The sequence below is a fragment of the Leptonychotes weddellii genome, chromosome 11 (assembly GCF_054177405.1).
Source record: "Leptonychotes weddellii isolate Sample4059 chromosome 11, ASM5417740v2, whole genome shotgun sequence".
In the NCBI taxonomy this organism is placed as follows: Eukaryota; Metazoa; Chordata; class Mammalia; order Carnivora; family Phocidae; genus Leptonychotes; species Leptonychotes weddellii.
Window position 1 is genome coordinate 12,187,416 of NC_138379.1, and position 17,967 is coordinate 12,205,382.

Consider the following 17,967-nt stretch of genomic DNA (forward strand, 5'->3'; position numbering starts at 1 on the left):
TTTTTTCTTAACATATATTGCATTATTTGTTTCAGAGGTACAGATCTGAGATTCAACAGTCTTGCACAATGCACAGCACTTACCAGAGCATGTACCCTCCCCAGTGTCTATCACCCAGTCACCCCATCCCTCCCACCCCACCCCCCACTACAACAACACTCAGTTTGTTTCCTGCGATTAAGAATTCCTCATATCAGTGAGATCATATGATACATGTCTTCTAAGCCCATTTTAGAGCTTCTTCTGTGTCATTCCCCTTCCTAAAAATCAGATATTGGATATTCGGGGAACTTGCTCTTCTTTTCTCCATCTCTGTATGTACTTTAGTGAGTACTTTGTAGTGTGTGCAATGACTATCATTTACTATGTGGTTTAATTGATTTCCATTAATTTGTAAGCTTCCTACAGGTAGAATCCATGTCTTTTTAAAAAATTTATAGAACACTGTACCCAACAACAATAGCAAAATACATATTCTTTTCAAAGGCACATGGTACATTCCCCAGGATACACTATATGCTAGGTTGTAAAGGAAGTCTTAGTACATTTAAAAAGAATGAAGTCATACAAAATAAATTCTCTGACCACGACAAAATTGAATTAGAAATCAACAACAGGGGGCGCCTAGGTGGCTCAGTCGGTTGAGCATCCTACTCTTGGTCTCAGCTCAGATCTTGATCTCAGGATCATGGGTTTGAGCCCCACGTTGGGTTCCATGCTGGGCATGGAGCCTACTTAAAATTAAAAATTAAAAAAAAAAAATCTACAGCAGAATGAAATCTGGGAAATATACAAATATTTGGAAATTGAACAGCACATTTCTAAGTAACCCATGGGTTAAAGAAATCATAAGAAGAGTTTAAAAATGTTTTAAACTGAGTGAAAATAAAACAACATATCAAAATTTAAAGGATGCAGCTAAGCACTGCAAGATAAATGTATGGCTTTGAATGCCTATATTTGAAAGGAAGAAAGATGTCAAATCAGTTACCTAAGCTTTCACATTAATAAATTAGAAAAATAAGCACAAACTAAGTCCAAAGCAACCAGAGGGAAGAACATAAAAAAGATAAGAATGGAAATCAGTGAAATAGAAAACAGGAAAATAATCTGGAAAATCAAACCAAAAGTTAGTCCTTTGGAAACATCAACAAAATTGACAAAACTTTAGCTAGACCAACCATGAAAAAAGAAGAGGAGATACAAATTATCAAAATCAGGATTGAAAGGGGACAGAAACATCAAATCTACAAAAATCAAAAGAATTACAAGGTACAACTTCATGCCAGCAAATTAAACAACATAGATGGGGGCACCTGGGTGGCTCAGTCATTAAGCGTCTGCCTTCGGCTCAGGTCATGATCCCAGGGTCCCGGGATCGAGCCCCACATCGGGCTCCCTGCTCCACAGGAAGCCTGCTTCTCCCTCTCCCACTCCCCCTGCTTGTGTTCCCTCTCTGGCTGTGCGTCTCTGTCAAATAAAGAAATAAAATCTTTAAAAAAATAAACAACATAGATGGACGGGAAAAGCTGTTAGAAAAACACAAATTACCACAACTGACTGAGGGAGAAAGTTTAAAAGTCTGAATAGACTAAAACAAAGAAATTGAATTAGTAATTAAAAATCTTCCTGCAAAGGGGTGCCTGGGTGGACACTCAGCTAGTGTCCAACTTTGGTTTCTGTGCAGGTCATGTTCTCATGGATCATATGATCATGCCCCACCTCAGGCTCCACACTAAGTGGGGCGTTTGCTTGAGCTTCTCTCCCTCTGCCCCTCCCCCCACTTGTGCTTGGGTTTTCTTTTTCTCTCTCTCTTTCTCTAAAATAAATAAATAAATAAATCTTTAAAAAAAATCTTCCTGCAAAGAAATTCCTTGCCCAGATGGGGACAGGGTTTGTTTGAATTGTATCAAACATTTTTTTTTTAATTTTTTTTATTTTTATTTTTTTTAAAGAATTTATTTATTTATTTGACAGAGAGACAGCGAGAGCAGGAACACAAGCAGGGGGAGTGGGAGAGGGAGAAGCAGGCTTCCCGCCGAGCAGGGAGCCCGATGTGGGACTCGATCCCAGGACCCCGGGATCATGACCTGAGCCGAAGGCAGACGCTTAACGACGGAGCCACCCAGGCGCCCCTGTATCAAACATTTAAAGATGAAATAGTACTAATCCTTCATAAACTCTGAAAATAGTAGCAGGAGGAAACATTTCCAACTGTTTACGAAGTCACTATTCAAAGTTAGACAAAGACATCACAGGAAAACTGTATTCCTTATGAATATAAATACAAAAATCCTCAACCAAATACTAGCAAAGAGGGGCGCCTGGGTGGCTCAGATGGTTAGGTGTCTGCCTTCTGCTCAGGTCATGGTCTGTGGGTCTTAGGATAGAGCCCCGCATCAGGCTCCCTGATCAGTGGGGAGTCTGCTTCTCCCTCTCCCTCTGCCTCTCCCCCTACTTGTGTTTGCTCTCTCTCTTTCTGTATCTCTGTGTCTCAAATGAATAAATAAAATCTTTTAAAAAACCCCAAATACTAGCAAATGTTACTGTGGGCTATGAATAGGATCATCTTTAATGTTGCCTGAGAGACTCAAAGGAATGTCAAAATTCCTGTATTAATTGTAGAGACTGGACCATGTGGGTCCCCAGCTTTTTGTTTTTTTTAAAGATTTTTATTTATTTATTTGAGAGAGAGAGAGAAACAGCATGAAAGGGGAGAGGGTCAGAGGGAGAAGCAGGCTCCCTGCTGAGCTGGGAGCCTGATGTGGGACTTGATCCCAGGACTCCGGGATCATGACCTGAACTGAAGGCAGTCGCTTAACCAGCTGAGCCACCCAGGTGCCCGTGTGGGTCCCCAGCTTTTAATTGGATTACGTGTACTCTTTCTTTTTTTAAAAAAGGTTTTATTTACTTATTTGAGAGAGAGAGCATGAGCAGGGGGAGGGACAGAGGGACAAGCAGACTCCCTGCAGAGCATGGAGCCTAACATGGGGCTCCATCCCAGGACCCCAAGATCATGACCTGAGCCGAAGTCAGACGCTTAACTGACTGAGCCACCCAGGAGCCCCGATTATGTGTACACTTGGGGCCTCTTCTGCTCCTGCCTCCTCTGTGCTTGCTTTCTTCTATTATGTGCTTCCTTATATGTATGCTTTCTCTTTTGCTCTCCTTTATTATCTAAATGTTTATTACCTGAGTCTCCACAGTGACAGAGTTGCCTATCAAAGCAAAAGTCATAATATGAAGATATTTGCTAATGAAATAATAATAAAATAATAAAATAAAAATAAATAAGCCCCCATGCTAATAAAATAAGCCCCCATGCCTATTACTGTTTCATGCTGGCATCTATCCTGCCCCATGGTCAGCATCTTTGTTGATATCAGTCACTTGCTGATTGGTGGATATTATTAATATCTGACAGTATAATGCAAGTACAGTAAAAATCAGTTGCAAAGTGAAATTATCCTTACAAGACATGCAGGATTTTATGAAGTTGATGAATGTTGAAGAATTGCTTGAATCACTTGCAAAGCTACTGACAAATGAGAATCTAGAAATTTTTTTTTTCAGTTAACAAAGAGAAAATCAACAAAAGATGACAAAACAGGTTCTTCTAGACACAATGATAAGAATATTGTGGTACAAAGTCCTTGGGGAAACTATGAAGCCCTAAAATAGTTTTGCAAAAGTGACTGTAAAAATCAAAGATGTCATATGGCAGTCTCATTGAATTTGCCTGGCTGGCTCGTCAGTGGAGCATGTGATTCTTGATCTTGGGGTTATAATTTCAAGCCCCATGTTGGGAGTAGAGATTACTTAAAATAAAATCTTTAAAAACAAATTACAGGGCATCTGGGTGGCTCAGTTGGTAGAGCGTCTGACTCTTGGTTTCCGCTCAGGTTGAGATCTCAGGGTCCTGGGGTTGAGCCCTGCATGTGGGGCTCTGCACTCAGCAGGGAATCTGCTTAAAGATTCTCTCTCTGCCTCTTCCACAGTGCTCTCTCTCTTCCCTCTCCCCAAAGAAATAAATATTTTTTTAAAGTTGCAACCCCACCAAAAGGATAGAAAGAGGTGATTATAATCTAATTTTTATTAAATAAATTTTATATTTTTTTGTTTTAGCATCACTTTAAAGATAAAATTTCAATCAGAACCTTTTATTTTCTCTAATTACTATGATATTTTTGTTCCCTTCATAAGTTAATTCACCCATGCCAATTCTTCCCAAACTTCTAATTTTTTTATATTTAAATCTGGAAGGATATACCAAAAAATTATATGAAGTATACTTTATTATCTCTTTTTTGTTTTCTCCTTTACCCTTTTCTTAAATTAATAAATAGGTGCTTTTTTTTTAGAATTAAGACTGTAAATGATGTTCTATGTGGAAAATCATTTGTCCACATGCTTTTAAATTAGGGCTTAAGTGGGTACAAATAGTATCTGAGATGCCCAGGGCACAGCCATGCAGCAAAAGGAAGTGCTCTACACCACCTTAAAGGTCTTTAGAGAAATCCGATGTTTAAAATTAAAAAATCTCGGGGCCCTGGGTGGCTCAGTCGTTAAGTGTCTGCCTTCGGCTCAGGTCATGATCCCAGGGTCCTGGGATCGAGCCCCACACTGGGCTCCCTGCTCCATGGGAAGCCTGCTTCTCCCTCTCCCACTCCCCCTGCTTGTGTTCCCTCTCTCGCTGTGTCTCTCTCTGTCAAATAAATAAATAAAATTTTTAAAAATTAAAAATTAAAAAAAATAAAATTAAAAAATCTCAGCAAGGACGGTTGAAAATCTGAATATTCATTATTGTTAACCTAGTATGGCATCGAACACACAGAGGAGCTCAGTAAATATTGGCTGGATGAATGGATTCTAAGTGGAACCTGCCCTAAATATGTCTGTCTCATCCACAGTGCCCACTGAAGGTTCCTATTTCACCAGTTCCAGAGTGGGAGGTAAGCGAGGGATTATCAGGGAGCTTGCCGTCACGCTGCAGGGACCCGAGGATAATACTCTCCTGTTTGAGTCAAGGTTTGAGAGCGGGAATCTGCAAAAAGCTGTCAGAGTGTGAGTAATGGGAATTTCCCGAAGGGGCGATAACCGGAGGGACTGACCCATGTCTTCAGGTGTCATGTTAGGAGTCAGGAGTGTTTTTGAAAAAGAGAGAAGTGGTGAGAAATGGTCATGAGGATGAAGAATGGAATAATTGGGACTCATTTTCCCCCAGAGCAAAATTTATCTACACTGGTTTGTTGTTTTTTTTTTTCTTGTGAATGATTTTAGTGCTCATTTAAAATTTGTATTAATAGGGGCACCTGGCTGGCTCAGTCAGTAGAGCATGTGACTCTTGATTTTGGGGTCGTGAGTTCGAGCCCCACCTTGTGGTAGCAATTACTTAAATAAAACCCTTTAGGGACGCCTGGGTGACTCAGTTGGTTAAGCGTTTGCCTTCAGCTCAGGTCATGATCTCAGGTCCTGGGATTGAGCCCCACATCGGGCTCCTTGCTCGGCGGGGAGTCTGCTTCTCCCTGTGCCTGCTGCTCCCCCTGCTTGTGCTCTCTCTCTCTGACAAATAAATAAAAATCTTTAAAAAAAAAACCCTTTAAAAATTTTTTGTATTAATAAAAATGCATAACATTAAAAAAATGAAGTCCTATAATCATATCTCCCCAGATACAGCAAATGTTAACAGTTCAGTATATGTGCAATAATTTTCCCCCTCTTTCCATGTATTCATAATATACAAAAATTATTTATTTATTTGTTATTTTTAAAAAAGATTTTATTTATTTATTTGACAGAGAGAGAGACAGAGAGAGAACAAGCAGGTAGAACAGCAGAGGGAGAGGGAGAAGCAGGCTCCCTGCCAGGCAGAGAGCTGGACACGGGGCTTGATTCCAGGACCCTGGGATCATGACCTGAGCCGAAGGCAGACGCTTAACCAACTGAGCCACCCAGGTGCCCCAGAAATTACTTATTTTTAAAAATAGGATAACGGTATACATACTGTTTTACAAATTGCTTTTTGCCACTTAATAAATTTTAGATGTTTTCCTATGGAAGTACCACAGATTTATCTCCTTATTTTTAATGATTCATATTATTCCTTTTCTTTCTTTCTTTTTAAAGATTTTATTTAGGGACGCCTAGGTGGCTCAGTCATTTTTTTTTTTTTTTTAAGATTTTATTTATTTATTTGACAGAGAGAGACATTGAGAGAGGGAACACAAGCAGGGGGAGTGGGAGAGGGAGAAGCAGGCTTCCCGTGGAGCGGGGAGCCCAATGTGGGGCTCGATCCCAGGACCCTGGGATCATGACCTGAGCCGAAGGCAGACACTTAACTGACTGAGCCACCCAGGCGCCCTGGTGGCTCAGTCATTTTATTTGACAGAGAGAGAGAGAGCACAAGCAGGGGGAGCGGCAAGCAGAGGGAGAGGGAGAATCAGGCTCCTGGCTGAGCAAGGAGCCTGACACAGGGCTTGATCCCAGGACCCCGGGATCACAACCCAAGCCCAAGGCAGATGCTTAACCAACTGAGCCACCCAGGCGCCCCCCAAATAAACTTTCTTTACCCAAATTTCTGCCAGCCTAATAGTATGAGTTGGGGAACTATGTAAATTAGAAAATTAAGGCTTGAAGTAGCAGGCTTTCCTTTTGTAATAAGATCTGTTTTTGCCAGGGGGAAACAACACTTTTTTAGATTTCTTTTTTGCAGGGGTGGGGATGTGAGGTGACAGAGATACTCTTCTGTTTTCTCCATTACAGAGATACCTATGAGTATGAACTCACCTTGCGAACTGACCTCTACACAAACAAACACACTCAGTGGTTTTATTTTCGTGTTCAGAACACTAGAAAAGATGCCACCTACCGCTTCACCATTGTCAACTTGCTCAAACCCAAGAGCCTTTACACTATAGGGATGAAGCCACTCATGTACTCCCAGTTGGATGCCAGCACCCACAACATTGGCTGGAGGAGAGAAGGAAATGAAATCAGGTACTATAAGAACAACAGGGACAATGGACAGCAGCTCTTTTACTGTCTCACGTGGACCATTCAGTTTCCACACGACCAGGACACTTGCTTCTTCGCACACTTCTACCCGTATACATACACTGATTTACAATGCTACCTGCTGTCAGTGATGAACAACCCCGTCCAGTCTCAGTTCTGCAAACTCCGAACTTTATGCAGGAGCCTAGGAGGAAATACCGTCTACCTGCTTACCATCACCAACCCAGCCCGGACCCCGCAGGAGGCGGCTGCCAAGAAAGCCGTGGTCTTGAGCGCCCGAGTCCACCCTGGAGAAAGTAATGGCTCGTGGATCATGAAGGGCTTTTTGGACTTCATCCTTAGCAACTCCCCAGATGCCCAGCTCCTCAGAGATATCTTTGTCTTCAAAGTGGTTCCTATGTTAAATCCAGATGGAGTGATCGTGGGGAATTACCGGTGTTCACTGGCGGGACGGGACTTGAACAGGCATTATAAAACCATTCTGAAGGAGTCTTTCCCTTGCATCTGGTACACCAGGAACATGATCAAAAGGTGAGCCCCTTTATCTGCTGATCTTCCCCCGAATGCTGTGAACACTGTCTGACAGGTGCAAGGGCTCTGCTTATATGGGACTTGGGCGCGGCTTTGGAGACTGTCTTTACCCTTCTGTTTGCAATCACGTGGGTGTGGTGTGGTCGGTTCCAAACTTTTAAGTCCTGTTTTATCTTTTTTTTAAGATTTTATTTATTTATTAGAGAGCGAGAACACGAGCAGGGGGATAATACTACAGAGGGAGAAGCAGACTCCCTGCCGATCAGGGAGCCCGATGCGGGGCTCGATCCCAGGACCCTGGGATCATGACCTGAGCCGAAGGCAGACACTTAACAAGCTGAGCCACCCAGGTGTCCCAAGTCCTGTTTTATCTTTGGGTTGAACCTGAACATGCAATATTTCAGCTAGAGGCATTTCACTTATTAGTGAAACAATGGAATAGAGGGTTCAGAAGTCAGAGAAGTTCATAGGCCTTCGTCATGAGGCCTGTGTAGTAATAATAACGGTACCTAACAATTAGGTAGTGTTTGTGTAGAGGGGCTTTCCACATGGGGCCCATGTAGTCTTCACATTAACCCTCTGGCGTTGGCACAATCAGTATCCCGTCTGTAAATGGTGAGGAAATTAAGGCCCCAAAAGGTCAAGCAACTTGCCCAAGGTCATAGAGCTAAAAAGCGACAGAGTAGATATTTGAACACAGGATCTCAGGTTCCAGAGTCTGAGTTCTTTATTACCTCTTATATTGCCTCTCGTAAGGAAAGAATAGTAAATAAATCAGTTAATATTTTCCAAGCTTGGGGCGCCTGGGTGGCTCAGTCGTTAAGCGCCTGCCTTCGGCTCGGGTCATGATCCCAGGGTCCTGGGATCGAGCCCCGCATCATGCTCCCTGCTCAGCAGGAGGCCAGCTTCTCCCTCTCCCACTCCCCCTGCTGGTGTTCCCTCTCTCGCTGTCTCTGTCAAATAAATAAAATCTTTAAAAAAAAAAAAAATTTTCCAAGCTTCTGTGAAAGCAGTTGAAGGCTATGGTGTAGTGGCACCCACCTTACCGGAAATGGGACCACAGCACAGAAGAATATGTGGACGTGCACACCTCGTAACCGTATCTGTGGGAGAGGGTGGGAGTCGTGTGGTGTGGGGCTGGCAGGCAAAATCTAAGAGCACGTGTGTGGGAGTCAGATAGGCCTGGCTTTGAGACCTGGTGTTGCTACGGGCCGGCTCTGTGACCTTGAAGTGATTGTACCTCTCTGCGCTTCAGTTTTCCCATCTGTGGAGTGGGGCTAAGCTCGCCTGCCTCGGGTGGTTAGCGGATTAAATGGGAGAATCCATGTCATCTGGTTAGCACAGTGCCCTGCACGTTGTGAGTGTGTGGCATTACTGCCCTCCTCTTCATCCTGTCATCCTCATCGTGGAGAATGTGACCATGTTTGGAAGACTAAGTAGATGCCTGGGTGAGGAGGAGACAGAGGAGCTGAGCCTGACAGGAGCTGGCCCTGGAAAGTCAGGGACCCAGGCTTGCTTTCTCAGTTTCAACCCAACACTTACAGCCTCTCTACTTCTGTCCCTCTTTCCCCAGGGCTGCCCCCAGGTGGGCTTTCTTTCAACAGATTTCCTCCCCTTCCTTGTCAGCTTACACAAGGCGTACCCACCACCCCTTCCACATCCGCGCATTTTCATCTCAAGTCCCTGTGACCGGCAGGGGCGAGGAGTGCTGGTAGCATGTTTACAGCAGTGGCTGAAGATGGGCATAGGGTCCTTTGAAGGGGTTGACCTTTTCTTTAGAGGAATGGTAGCAACAGACATGCTTAAGGAAGAGACTATAAAAGATTATTGTCATGCATTTGGATGTCCACTGAGTCCTTTGTTTGCCCCCCTCAATAGGCTTCTGGAAGAAAGGGAGGTTCTCTTGTATTGTGATTTCCATGGCCACAGCCGCAAGAATAATATCTTCTTGTACGGCTGTGGCAGCAGCGATCGCAAGCACTGGCTTCACGAGCGAGTCTTTCCTTTAATGTTAAGCAAAAATGCACCAGATAAGGTAAGCCCATAAGGTAATTTCTCATCCGTTGACTAAGGAAGAAAAGAACTCACTGCACCCTATATGCCACTTTGCATCTCTTTTCATTCTTAGGTAAATCCCAGCAACCTGGACCTCAAGAATTTACTCTGGTTTTGTTTTTGTTTTGTTTTTACAATATAATGGTTCAACAGTTCTATACATTATTCAGTGCTCATCGTGATAAGTGTACCCTTAATCCCCCTTATCTATTTCACCCCTCCCCCCACCCTCCTCCTCTCGGGTAACCACCAGTTTTTTTTTTTTTAAAGATTTTATTTATTTATTTGACAGAGAGAGACACAGCGTGAGAGGGAACACAAGCAGGGGGAGTGGGAAGGGGAGAAGCAGGCTTCCCGCTGAGCAGGGAGCCCGACGCGGGGCTCGATCCCAGGACCCTGAGGTCATGACCTGAGCCGAAGGCAGTCGATCAACCAACTGAGCCACCCAGGCGCCCCTGTTTTTTGGGTTTTTTTTAAAGATTTTTTTTTTTTAATTTATTTATTTGAGAGAGAGAGAGCACATGAGAGGGGGAGGGCCAGAGGAAGAAGCAGACTCCCCGCTGAGCGGGGAGCCCGATGTGGGACTCGATCCCGGGACTCCAGGATCATGACCTGAGCCGAAGGCAGTCGCCCAACCAACTGAGCCACCCAGGCACCCGGGTAACCACCAGCTTGTTCTTTGTGCTTAAGACTCTACTTTTTTTGTTTGTCTCTTTTTTCTTTGTTTGTTTGTTTCTTAAATTCCACATATGAGTGAAATCATATGGTACTTGTCTTTCTCTGTCTATTTCACATAGCATTATACCTTCTAGATCCATCCATGTTGTTGCAAATGGCAAGATCTCATTCATTTTTATGGCTGAGTCATATTCCATTGTAGATCTGTACCGCAGCTTTATCCATTCATCTATTAATGGACACTTGGGTTGCTTCCATGTCTTGGCTATTATAAGTAATGCTACAATAAACATATGGGTGCACATATCTTTTTGAATGAGTGTTTTTGTTTTCATTGGGTAAATACCCAGTAGTGGAATTACTGGATCATATGGTAATTCTGTTTTTAATTTTTTGAGGAACCTCCATACTGCTTTCCACAGTGGCTGCACCAATTTACATTCCCGCCAACACTGCAAGAGGGTTCCTTTTTCTCCACATCCTCCCTAACACTTGTTATTTCTTGTGTTTGGTTCTAGCCATTCTGGTGTGTGTAAGGTGATATCTCGTTGTGGTTTTGATTTGTATTTCCCTGATGATGAGTGATGTTGAGGATCTTTTTATATGTCTGTTGGCCATTTGTATGTCTTCTTTGGAAAGGGACTTCAAGAATTTAGAAAGGTGTGGCTTTAAGAATTACTCTGTGTAGGGGTGCCTGGGTGGCTCAATCAGTTAAGCGTCCAACTCTTGATTTTGGCTTAGGTCATGATCTCAGGGTCATGAGATCAAGCCCTGTGTTGAGCTCCATGCTCAGAAGGGAGTCTACTTGAGATTCTCTCCCTCTCCCCTCTGCTCCTACCCCCACTTGCACCCTCTCTCACTCTGTAAAATAAATAAATCTTAAAAAAAATAATTACTGGGGCGCCTGGGTGGCTCAGTCAGTTAAGTGTCTGCCTTCGGCTCAGGTCATGATCCCAGGTCCTGGGATCTAGCCCCGCATCAGGCTCCCTGCTCGGCGGGAAGCCTGCTTCTCCCTCTCCCACTCCCCCTGCTTGTGGTCCCTCTCTCGCTGTGTCTTTCTCTGTCAAATAAATAAATAAAATCTTAAAAAAAAAAAAAAAGAATTACTCTGTATATCCACAGAAAAACAGATAAATAAAAGGTGGTATATCCACACAATGGAATGTTATTGGGCAAAAAAAAAAAGAAGTATGAATATGCTAAGACATGCGTGAAGCATGCTATGCAAAAGAAGCCAGACCCAAAAGGCCACATTTTGTGTGATTCCATTTTTTTTTTTTTTAATTTTATTTATGTCTTTGAGAGAGAGAGAGTGCATGCACACAAGTGGGAGGAGGGGCAGAGGGACAGGGAGAGGGATAAACAGACTCCCTGCTGAGCGGGGCACCCAATGTGGGGCTTGATCCCAGGACCCTGGGATCATGACCTGAGGCAAAGTCAGACTCTTAACCTACTGAGCTACCCAGGCACCCCTATATGATTCCATTCTATGAAATCTTCAGAAGAGGCAAATCTGTAGAGACAGAAAGTTGTTTAGTGATTGCCTGGGGCGGGGAGGAGGAGGGCAGCATGACTGCTTTTAGGTGCTGGGTTTCTTTTTGGAGGTAATGAAAATGTTCTAAACTTAGATTATGGTGATGGCTGCTCAACTCTGTAAATACACTGAAATCATTGAATTGTGTACTTTAAATAAATGAGTTGTATGATATGTGAATTATATCTCAATAAAGATGATTTTTTTAGAGCGGGCGAGGCAGAGGGAGAGGGAGAGAGAGAATCTTAAGCAGGCTCCATTCCCCGCGTGGAGCCCAACATGGGCTCGATCTCATGACTCTGAGATCATGACCTGAGCCAAAATCAAGAGTCAGATGCTCAACCAGCTGAGCCACCCAGGTGCCCTTCAATAAAGATGATTTTTAAAAATTGCAGGGCTGCTTTGCTTGGGCACAAGTTCAAACTCTTAGTAGATAATTTGTCCTCTTTTTTTTTTTTAATGTATTTCTTTTAAAGATCTTTTTTTTTTTTATTTGTCAGAGTGAGAGCGACAGCGAGCACAAGCGGGGGAGCAGCAGAGGGAGAAGGAGAAGCAGGCTCCCTGTTGAGCAAGGAGCTCCATGTGGGACTCGATCCCAGGACCCTGGGATCATGACCTGAGCCAAAGGCAGACGCTTAACAGACTGAGCCACCCAGGTGTCCCGATAATTTGTCCTCTTTAATCCTGTGGTTGGCAGTGGAAGAAGGGATTGAAGGATAAACAAAGTGCTAATATTGAATGAGCCTCCACAGAATAGTTTCTGTAAGACAAGGTCACAGGGACACCTGGGTGGCTCAGTCAGTTAAGCGTCTGCTTCGGCTCAGGTCCTGATCCCAGGGTCCCAGGATCGAGCCCCATGTCTGGCTTCCTGCTCAGCTCTCCCTCTCTCTCTGCCCCTCCCCCTGCTCATTCTCTCTCTCTCTCAAAATAAAATCTTTTTAAAAAAAGATCACAGGGCGCCTGGGTGGCTCAGTCGTTAAGCGTCTGCCTGCGGCTCAGGTCATGATCCCAGGGTCCTGGGATCGAGTCCCACATCGGGCTCCCTGCTCGGCAGGAAGCCTGCTTCTCGCTCTCCCACTCCCCCTGCTGTTCCCACTCCCCCTGCTGTGTTCCTGCTCTCGCTATCTCTCTCTCTGTCAAATAAATAAATAAAATCTTTAAAATAAATAAATAAATAAATAAAAATTTTTAAAAAATCACAAATAACTGTAAGATAGTAACAAGTGAATAAAAACAAGTTAAAGCCTTAAACAGTTGGCTGAGTACCAGCTCTGACAGTTAGGCATATACAGAGTACCTGCATTGGCTGAGAAGTGGGTTTTCAGTATCATAAATAGATCCACAAAATGTAATGTCATTAGAAAGAAGAAGTTAGGTTGGATTTAGAAAAGTTTTTAAATGATAGTACATATTTTGTCCCATAAAGATATATAAGACAAATATTTTATTTTTGAAAGGTTTTATTTTTATTTATTTTACAGAGAGAGAGAGTGAGAGAGAGTACAAGCAGGGGGAGGGGAAGAGGGAGAGGGAGAAGCAGGCTCCCCACTGAGCAAGGGGCCTGATGCAGGGCTTGATCCCAGGACTCTGGGATCATGACCTGAGCCAAAGGCAAACGCTTAACCAACTGAGCCACCCAGGTACCCCAAGACAAATATTTTATATCTGCTATTCTTATCTGTTAAATAAGAAAAAGGAAAGAGGAAGCTTTTCTTTCTTCCTCTCTCCCTTTTTTCCTTCCTTCCTTTTTTCTTTTTTTTTAAGTCTTTCTGTCTATTTTTGCCAGCGATCTCTTTATTTTTTTAAGAGATATTTTATTTATTTATTTATTTAAAGATTTTATTTATTTGACAGAGAGAGAGACAGTGAGAGCAGGAACACAAGCAGGGGGAGTGGGAGAGGGAGAAGCAGGCTTCCTGCCGAGCAGGGAGCCCGATGTGGGACTCGATCCCGGGACCCTGGGATCATGACCTGAGCTGAAGGCAGACGCTTAATGACTGAGCCACCCAGGCGCCCAAGAGATATTTTATTTTTATATTTTTTTATTATTTTAGAGAGAGAGCACGAGCAGGTGGTGGGGAGAGGGAGAGAATCTCAAGCAGACTCCCCACTGAGCATGGAGCCCCACGTGGGGCTTGATCCCATGACCCTGAGATCATGACCTGAGCTAAAATCAGGAGCCAGATGCTTAACTGACTGAGTCACCCAGGTGCCCCAGGGAATTCTTTCTTTAAATAAAATGACGTCCAAATATTCATCTTGTAAAAAAAATAAATAATTTAAAACATTTTTTAAATGACATTCAGGGGTGCTTGGGTGGCTCAATCGGTTGAGCACCTGCCTTCAGCTCAGGTCATGGTTCTGGAGTCTCAAGATCAAGCCCTGAGTCGGGCTCTCTGCTCAGCGAGGAGTCTGCTTCTCCATCTCCCTCTGCCCCTCCCCCCGCTTGTGTTCTCTCTCACTCTCTCTCTCCCTCTTAAATAAATAAATAAATAAATAAATAAATAAATAAAATCTTAAAAAAAAAATGATATCCAGAACCCAGTATCTGAAACAGTTAAAAGCAGAGCTACACTAATTGAAGACAGATAGAGGGCTTGGGCTTGGAACCTTGCCCATTCTGCCTCCTTCAGTCCTTGTGGCAGGAATGCCCGAGGCTCCTCAATAGAACCCCTGGATTCCAGGGTGCACAACTTAAAAACCGCTAAGTGGTGAGATACCTTCCAACTGTAAGGCATTTTCAGCAGGATATGGTAGGTTGGGATGCGTGCCAAGTGTATGTTACAAACCCCCAGTAAGGAAAGAGGGTTGGAGTGGTCATGAGAGACAACGGAGGATATTGAACTCCAAGCCGAGAACATTAAGTAAGAGGGAGTGAGAATTCCAGGCAGAGATTAAAGGGGTGAGGCATACCAGAATCCAGATAGAGGATAAACCCAACTGGATCCAAGAGCTCAAGTTGGGGAGGGGTAGAAAGAAACCTTAGAAAAATGTCTTGAGGGGCGCCTGGGTGGCTCAGTTGGTTAAGCGACTGCCTTCGGCTCAGGTCATGATCCTGGAGTCCCTGGATCGAGTCCCGCATGGGGCTCCCTGCTCGGCGGGGAGTCTGCTTCTCCCTCTCCCACTCCCCGTTTGTGTTCCCTCTCTCGCTGTGTCTTTCTCTGTCAAATAAATAAATAAAATCTTTAAAAAAAAAGAAAAAAAGAAAAATGTCTTGAATGCAAAGTAAGCCAGCATTCACAACCAGGAGTTCAAGGCACCCTTGTCCAGCAAAATGTCCCTGGGAAGGGTGGGAAAGGGAAGAAAAGGTCACTGGCAGTAAGAAACAGAATCTACTCTCTCCCCTTTGGAGACTCACAGTCGACAATAACATACTAAATGCTCTGAGAGATCCTGCATAGGAAGTCTGTGTAATTTTATTAGTCCTTCCTTCTTCTGACCAACATGACCACAGTACTCATTTTCTCCTCTGTAATACCTGTTAACATCCCGTAAAACTACTATTTTATGGAACATATGTTAGGAAATGATATATAGACCCCCCAGGAAACCATTCTTGTATTGTAGTAATGAATCTTAGGCATCTTAACATTTGCCAGTTTATGTTTAACAGAGGATTTGGGTTTCTCTTTAGTTCTCTTTTCATAGTTGTAACTTTAAGGTGCAAAAGTGCAAGGAAGGAACCGGCCGAGTTGTGATGTGGCGCATGGGGATCCTCAACAGCTACACCATGGAGTCTACCTTTGGGGGGTCCACCCTGGGTAAGCTCTCGTTTGTATATCATAGGTCAGCACGGCAAGGGAAAGCCAGGCAAAGCACGGAGGGCCATGAAATCCCTTTGAATGCTGGAGAGATGATTGACCTAGAGGATTTTCCTAACTGTGCCTTCTGCTGAATTTGACAACCTAAATTTGAGTGTGAAATGTAATACTTGACAGGGCAATATAGCATAGCGGTTGCTCAGGACCTGGAATCAGGCACATCCGGGTTTGAATTTCAGCTCCATTTCCAAGTGGTGTGATCCTGGCTAAGTTACTTAACTCTGTGAACCTCATTTTTTTAAAAACTGGCAATAACAGTAGTACCCGCCTTGTAGGTCCTACCTAATGAGATAATGCACATAGAGCCCTTGGCATAGCACCTACCATAGAGTAAAACTTCAGTAACTATAGCTATATGACTGCAGACTTATTCATTGTCAAAGATTCTTCTGAACCAAACCAGAACTAGAGGGAGAAAGACCCTGTCCAGAAGCACAATATTCTAGAATCAGAGGTGGTGTTGTTAAGGAAATATTCATAAATTAGATTGCATTTGCTCATTAGGATTTAATAAGAAATGTTTATGGATTTTTTTCTTCAGGCAATAAAAGAGATACTCACTTTACCACTGAGGATCTGAAGTCTCTAGGTTACCATGTTTGTGACACCCTTCTGGATTTCTGTGATCCTGACCGAACCAAGGTAAGAATGGGCTTTCAAGAACAGTGGTGATGCTACTGGGACCGGTTTCACATGGGGCCAGGGTCAGCCCAATGAGATTATAGGTGGTCTTTATTTTCCTCTTAATATCGTTCAGATGTTTTTATTATCAATAAAAGTAAGAAAGCCCCCAGCCTGCACACTCTCCGCAAATGGCAAGACCTCATAACTTGCCAAGAAGGTAGAAGCCTTCGTGCCGACTATCCGTCAGCACACTTCTCCCTCACTTTGCTTTTCAGAAAAGCAGGAGTCCTTTCTCTTCTCCAAAACAAACCCTGCCCTTTGCACGCCTGCCAGCCCCCCACTCCATGGCCTCCCTAAGGTCTTGCCTCATTCATTCCCTCCTCCTTTTCTGTGTCCTCAGTTTTTTCATCCTCTTCTTCTCCTCAACTGCACGTGTTCTTAGCTGCCCCTGTCCTGACTCATACACGGGTTTCCTTTGGCCTTGTTTCTCTAGCAGAGAGTCAGGAGGGTAGTTCTATTTCCCTTCATCGCTCAGCTTCTCAAAAGGGAGTCTGTGCTCATGGGCTCAGTCTAACTCCTCTCTCATGCCCCCTCTCAGATGGCCCTGGGGACACTGGTACAGACTGCTCTGGATGCAACTGTTTAATAAAACATATTTAAAGGAGAATGAGACCACAACATGGCCTGTTAAATCACATCTGCCATGGGCCAAAATCTGAACAAACCCATTCCAACATTTCCTTCCTTGCTATTCAAAAAAATAAAATAAATCAGACCTTTGCATTATTTTAGAAGTTTATTATTGCCTTTAGCCAGAGAAAAGTGCCTAAAGCAGTGTTCAGTGATGTTCTGCCCTAGAGACACTTACTACAGCTCATATAATTTATATGTTAATACGTCCTTACTAGCAGAGGTGATAGCCCACTCATCTTTATGTCCCCAGCAATAAATAAATTGCCTTTCAGCATATACTTAGTAAATATTTGATAAATAAATAAATAAATGAATAATAAAAAATTTTTTTTTCACTTCCACAGTTCATGCAGTGTTTAGCAGAGCTTAAAGAGCTCTTACAACAGGAGATCCGTAAGAAATTCAATGAACTTGGACAAGATACGGATTTAGAAGGAAGTTGGAGTGACATCTCTTTGTCTGACATTGAATCCAGGTAACAAACTTCATTTCAAAGAAAAACCAGAGAAGTTCTATTATTATTATTATTATTATTATTATTATTATTATTATTGTTTGCTCTTGTTGTTTCATTGGTTTTGAACCTCAGGTGCAAAATATTGAATAAATCTTGGCACACTTAGGGGCACCTGGGTGGCTCAGTCGTTAAGTGTCTGCCTTCGGCTCAGGTCATGATCCCAGGGTCCTGGGATCGAGCCCCGCATCGGGCTCCCTGCTCGGCGGGAAGCCTGCTTCTCTCTCTCCCACTCCCCCTGCTTGTGTTCCCTCTCTCACTGTGTCTCTCTGTCAAATAAATAAATAAAATCTTTAAAAAAAAAAAAAAATCTTGGCACACTTAAATATATTTCATTTCTTCAACAACTATGTATTGAGTGCCTGTTCTTTGACAGCCTCATTTCTTTTTTTTTTTTTTTAAAGATTTTATTTATTTATTCATGAGAGACAGAGAGAGAGAGAAGCAGAGGGAGAAGCAGGCTCCCAAGGAGCAGGGAGCCCGATGCGGGACTCGATCCCAGG

General features: G+C 43.4%; 1 protein-coding gene across 6 annotated transcripts in view; it reads left to right on the forward strand.

The window, feature by feature from the left end:
• AGBL2 (AGBL carboxypeptidase 2) overlaps positions 1–17,967 on the forward strand; it is a 44,660-nt gene that overhangs the window by 14,650 nt on the left and 12,043 nt on the right. For all 6 annotated transcript variants that reach the window (XM_031019271.2, XM_081798088.1, XM_031019273.2 and 3 more), the window contains 6 exons: positions 4,911–5,064; positions 6,763–7,545; positions 9,424–9,580; positions 15,447–15,573; positions 16,175–16,275; positions 17,295–17,425. In XM_031019271.2, the coding sequence (XP_030875131.1) occupies positions 4,911–5,064; positions 6,763–7,545; positions 9,424–9,580; positions 15,447–15,573; positions 16,175–16,275; positions 17,295–17,425 (1,453 nt within the window). The remainder of the gene's footprint in view (positions 1–4,910; positions 5,065–6,762; positions 7,546–9,423; positions 9,581–15,446; positions 15,574–16,174; positions 16,276–17,294; positions 17,426–17,967) is intronic.